The 5,854-nt window shown below is 36.8% G+C and overlaps 1 protein-coding gene across 3 annotated transcripts; it reads right to left on the bottom strand.

The window, feature by feature from the left end:
- Window positions 1–608: 608 nt before the first annotated feature.
- LOC131151638 (pentatricopeptide repeat-containing protein At4g18520, chloroplastic) lies at window positions 609–5,235 on the bottom strand. 3 transcript variants are annotated; one of them, XM_058102917.1, is made up of 5 exons: window positions 2,876–5,235; window positions 2,502–2,604; window positions 1,629–1,686; window positions 1,366–1,527; window positions 609–928 (listed from the first exon to the last, which is right to left on the bottom strand). In XM_058102917.1, the coding sequence occupies exon 1, from the start codon at window positions 5,128–5,130 to the stop codon at window positions 3,268–3,270; it is 1,863 nt and encodes a 620-aa protein (XP_057958900.1). In that variant the 5' UTR covers window positions 5,131–5,235; the 3' UTR covers window positions 609–928; window positions 1,366–1,527; window positions 1,629–1,686; window positions 2,502–2,604; window positions 2,876–3,267. The 3 variants fall into 3 exon arrangements, with proteins under 3 accessions (XP_057958900.1, XP_057958898.1, XP_057958899.1); XM_058102915.1 differs by having other exon boundaries at window positions 609–1,527; XM_058102916.1 differs by lacking the exons at window positions 1,366–1,527; window positions 1,629–1,686 and having other exon boundaries at window positions 2,876–5,222.
- Window positions 5,236–5,854: the final 619 nt, after the last annotated feature.

The raw sequence follows: 5,854 nt of genomic DNA, 5'->3' as shown, positions 1-5,854 counted from the left end.
TTTTTTTTCGAATGGACTGTGGCATCCTACAAATGGGCTCCCATAGGGACCACCACAGAATCTACCCAAGACCCCCCCCCCCCTCGCAAAACCCCCCAACCCGCCCCTCCAAAACTCGGGGAAAACCCTCCCATTGGGAGGAATCGAACCCTGGTCTCACCAGTGGGGAGCCAGGAGGTGAACCACACGACCCCAAAACCACACGACCTCAAGGCCAGGTTCATTTTCACATATTTTATTTAGAGATACATATTCTTACTCTCTTCCTCTATTAGATCTAAGTTCTTTAATTAATTTTTTTAGTTGGTTCTCAACTTTCATTTTTATATTTCATGGAACATTTCAAGTTCCTCATGTTTGTTTCTCAAAAGAGCATATACGGGATTGTCGTCAATAAATGTTACACAATATCACTTTCCTCCTCAAGTTGTTGTTTGTTCTATCCCACCTAAATCTGTATTAGATTCAACAATTTAAATCTATTGATTTACTACATGCCAGCAAAAATTTCACATTTATGCACATTGGAACCAAAAAAAAAATCAAATAAATTTACTTCATTTTCTTGACATTTGATAAGCTAAACATGCCCTGATCTGCTACACAATAAATCAATATAATCATTCCAATAAAAAGAAAAGAAGATACATTTTTATTCATAATTTCAAGTGCACTCAAAATGAAAGGACTTTGACTGCAACTATCGCTTTTCCTATTGTCTAGATTATTTAAAGCTCCCCAAGTATTTTCAAATACCTACAAGAGAAATGTACCTTTCACCACCAATGACATATAATAAGCACACGTCTTCTAAAAAACTATAGTTTGATTACACAAGCAATTTGAACTCCAAACGTTTCGGATTTGTCACGCATGTAGTCAATACTTTGTAATCAATACTCTTTCCATCTTCCAAAATATAAGCAAGCTGCAAAACACAAAAATATCAATTCAGTTGCAATTTCTACCATGAGCTTTGGCTTCACATCAACTATACTTGTTAGTATGCTGTGACATTTAGATGGCACAAAAGGATCATGATCTAAGATATGCTTGACGTGGTTAGCATGCATCCTCGAGGGAGGATGCATTCTTACTTGGATAATACAAACCACTGGAGAAAAAGCAACATCTTCAATTAGGAATAAAAAACAAAAATGGAAAAACACAAACAAAATACAAAAAAATTAAGAAAAGAACATAAACATAAATTATATACACAGAAAAATATTTCAAGGAACAAGCTTGGAATTAGTTCAATTTAAGTAACTCTTATTGTATTCTCATTACGAGATTGAATGATGATGCAAGTCAATCAGAGAATAAAATATGTTACAAGAACTCCAGGAAAAAGTTGTCCTGCACCCTTTGATCAGTGGAATTTGCTAGGTCGCACTATTGACCACCGTGGCAAATGGCAACATAATGACGTGTGTAGTTTGCGCAGAGTAACTAGACATGTGAGATGCCTGCTTGAATGTATTCATTGTTTCTTCAGTTTTCTGTTCTCAATCATTCACTCACCTTCTGCACAACCAGCAAAATTGCCTTAGAAATACACGTCACAATCTAATTGAAACCCTAATCCAACCATATGAATAATTTGACAATGGCATGATCCAACTCACCTCCATTAACACCACTCTTCATGATAAATCCGTCTCCCATTTCATTTGCTCTCCACACCTAAACGCAACACAAAGGGGAAGCTTCAATTGAATTTCTCTCTCAATTCTATACTGAGATATCATCCTATTCAAGATAGATTCTCAAAATAGAATGTCATGGCTTCATTTTGGACACACCGCATTATTCAAGATAGATTCTCAAAATAGAATGTCATGGTTTCATTTTGGATACACCGCATTTATTCATTGTCATTTGGGAGAACTCTCATATATGTGTTACTTTGCAATGACTAGGATCTCAGTCTTGAGTGAAAAGAAACCCAGGTTCAACAACAGGAATTTGGATTTAAATATAAAAAGATTTCTGTTTGTTTATTGGAATTCTAGGACCGTGATCACATATCAAAGAGCTGCAATGCAGGTATGTGTTCCACAAGGATAGACTGGACAGACAGATGTTAAAGAATAATTTGGCAATATGTTAGCTTGAGATGAATTTGGTTTTGCACAATGAGACCATTGAACACCAATAGGTTAAAACCAAAAATAATATTGCAGCAGTAAAAGAAAGTTCCATCATTATTAGGACATATCGTCATTTGAATTTTTTTTTTTAATGACTTTGAGTTCCTGTAAAGAGAAGCTTCTAGTCTAAACAACACATTGTTTCCTTTTTTTTTTTTTTTTTTTTCAACCAAAGAAAAACTGTAGTGGAAAATCTTGAAATCCCATCAATCTGTAAGCTGAAGATTAAAAATAGTGACCAAAGAGAATAAAAGCACAACAATTTAACTTTTCCATCGTGCTGGTGTAAAGTCAAAAGACTGCATTATAGTGGCTAGCAATAATTGTGATTCAGGGAGCATATGTTACCATAACTAAGGAGCACCAAAATAGAGCAAAAATTTGTCAAGTCATCCAAAGCAGTAGAACTGGCTGATGTTTGACATAGCATCCATCTGAAGGCAAGGAAAATCTGTAGAGAATAAAAGCACATGATTTAGCAATAAGTTAGGAAGTGATATATCATTATTAAGAATAAATTATAGTCCCTTAGACAACAGCCCAGTGGTTGGTTATGGGATATCCAAGCTGGAATATTATGTTCAAACCTTGGGAAGAGGTGGAGAGGGCTTTGGGATGGGGAATAGGCTACCCTCAACTGAGTAGCCTATACCCAATGAGCCTCACAAAAAAAAACTAAAATAAACTAAAATAGAGAATGAAGCTGCAAGAGAAATGACCACCTCTTTAGTAGATGACTTTTTCATTTTTGCAGATGATACACTGGAATGGTAGATTAGTCACAATATTCCCATGTTCCTCAAGTCATTCATGGTGTTTAGAATTCTCCAAAGCTTGTAACCTCCACAATCACCAAAATAGATGAGGCATCTACCTTGATTAATAAGGTGGGCTAAGCTGAACCATTTTATTTTTTTCTTCTATCTCTTGAGAAGAAGAGAGACTCAAGGCACTCAGATTCTCATAACCTTTCATCTTTGAACGCCGTTGTCCTAAATATTTGTACTGTACTAATGCAATCGGTGATTTACAGCTTTGCTTTAGCAGCCATCCACACTTTCATTTACGGTTTCAGATTTCAAACTCCAAACATAAATTCTGATTGTGCACGAGGTCAACAAGAAGGCAAGCAATGATAGGATGATAAATCCATCGTCGTACTGACGTCTCCACATGCAGCAAGAACTGTTGAAAGGATGTAATCCTCCACCTTGAAACCTTCTGCCTGCATTTGATAAATGAGTCTTAAAGCCTCCTGAAAGAGCCCATTCCTTATATAACCAGAAATCATAGCATTCCACGTTACCACATCTCGCTCTAGCATGTGGTCAAAAACTTGTATTGCCTCTGAAACATATCCACATTTTCCATACATGCTTATGAGGGCACTGCCAACAAAAACATTAGATGAGGCAGCAGTCTTGTTCACAGAGGAATGTATCGATTTCCCTTGCAGAATATCTTCTAGCTTAGCACATGCTTTCAAAGATGATGAGTAAGTAAAATCATTTGGCTCCACACCTTCATCCAACATTTCCCTTAAGAACTCAAGAGCCTCAGCCTCATGCCCAAGATGAGTACATCCAGAAATTATAGCAGTCCATGAGACAACATCTCTGAGAGGCATTGTTTGGAGGACTTTGGAGGCAACATGACGTTCCTCACACTTGCAATAGAACCATACAAGAGTGGTACCTATGTATATGTTGCTTTGGTTAGACTTTTTAACAATCTGTGCATGAATTTCCTTTCCCATCAGTAAGGCTCCAGTCAAGCCACATGCCTTGAGAATGCTTACAATTGTTAAGCTGTTAGCACATATTTTTTGTCTTTTCATTACACGAAAAAGACTTATGGCCTCCTCACCAAGCCCATTGCGAGCATATCCTGCAATAATGGAGGTCCATGTCACCATGTTTCTCCATTTCATTGCATCAAATACTACCCTAGAATCTATGATTTCCCCACATTTAGCATACATGTCCACGAGGGACGACCCTACAAAGACATCATCCTGAAGTATCTTCTTAAATATTACAGCATGTAACTGTCTCCCAAAGTTTAGTGCCTTCTCCTCTCCACAGGACTTCAGAACACTACAAACAGTAAATTCGTTAGGAAAAAATCCGTCAGAGAGCATCTGCAAAAACATTGAAAAAGCACCTTCTCCATCTCCTTGTTGGGAGCAAGCAGCAATCAGGGTGGTCCAAGTAACAAGATCCCGCTGTGGCATCTGATGAAATACGCGAAATGCATCCAACAGCTCACCACATTCTGCATAAAAGTAAACAGTGGCACTATCTACAATCAAGTTTCTCCAATTACCTTTAATAACACACGCATGAACTTGCTTCCCAAGCTCCAAATCCAACCTCTTACTACATAAATTCAGGACGCATACAAATGTCTTAAAATTTGCTCGATAACCCTTCTCAATAAAATTACGAAACAACTTTACAGCTTCATCATCGTACCCGAAATTCAAATACCCATTAAGAATGGCAGTCCAGCTCACAACATTTGATTTCGGCATTTGATCAAACACCTTACGAGCCTCATGTAACTGGCCCAATCTCAAATAAGCAGAAATCAAATTATTGCAAACAAACACCAGAGAAACCCCCAAACACTTCATAACAACTGCGTGTATTCTTCTAACGTCCTGGATACAATAACATGATTGAAGCCAAAATGCAAGCTCGTTCGGATGATCCAACAGGTTCGTTGAAAGAGAATTGATGCTTTTGGCATCTGGGTTTCTTTCGGGTATAGAAAAATTGCAAAAATTCGAGAACCTCGTTTTGAAAAATAGATTCTTGCTAGAGAAAGAAGGGAACTTTTTGGGGTTTGGGCTGTAATTATGGCTTCTTTTTTTCAAGCGGTTCATGGGTTTACATGACAGAGCAGGTTGCGTGGAGAAGAGGAAAGCTGGGCGAGAGAGCATGGTGTGGGGTGAGGGGGGTGCTCGGGAGAGCATGGCAGCCAAAGCTTCGGATTTCCCGCCAAATTTCAGCTTGGGAAGCTCAGGGTTCCTTGCTCCCTCTACCTGGGCAGAAGATATGCTTTCCCGTAATCCTGTCGAAGGTTCAAACTCTTCTAACTACGACGCCGTTTTCAAGCTCAGCCACCTCTTTTTTTGATTTTTTATTTTTTTCCCAGTTGTGAAAAAAGAAAAAAAATAAAAATAAAGAGGGGACTGGAGAAGGGGCAAGCCAGTCACATGGAAGGCTACCCTTTCAAAAAAGAATAAAAAGAAAAAAAAAAGAAATTGTATTCATCGGTCTAAATATCATGAGTCGAGTTTAAGTCAAGTAATCATGGTCTTTAATTTTCACAAAATTATCAAAATTTTTGATTTTCGTCACTCTCAAAATCAAAATGGCAATGGATTTCTGTATTGCATAATTTTCGTCAAAATCTTAACGAATCATCCAAAAATTATTGAAATCTCAAAATTTTAGTAAAACTTGTTGAATTTTTAACTATACAATGAAATTTCGTAAGAATTCAAATGAGAGATTTAAGAGTGAAGTAAAATTTCTCTCTTAATTAATTTATCAAAACAGAAGATTATTACAAGTGCTTTTAAAATTATATAAAAAAATAAACTTACAGACATTTTATTTAACCGTTCATGTCTAAATTATCATTATTTGTATAATAAATAATATTTAAATGATTTATGAATTTCATTTGTATTA

Source organism: Malania oleifera, chromosome 3, assembly GCF_029873635.1.
Source record: "Malania oleifera isolate guangnan ecotype guangnan chromosome 3, ASM2987363v1, whole genome shotgun sequence".
Classification (NCBI taxonomy): domain Eukaryota; kingdom Viridiplantae; phylum Streptophyta; class Magnoliopsida; order Santalales; family Ximeniaceae; genus Malania; species Malania oleifera.
Note: the sequence above shows the minus strand (reverse complement) of the source record. Positions and strands in the feature narration are given on the sequence as shown.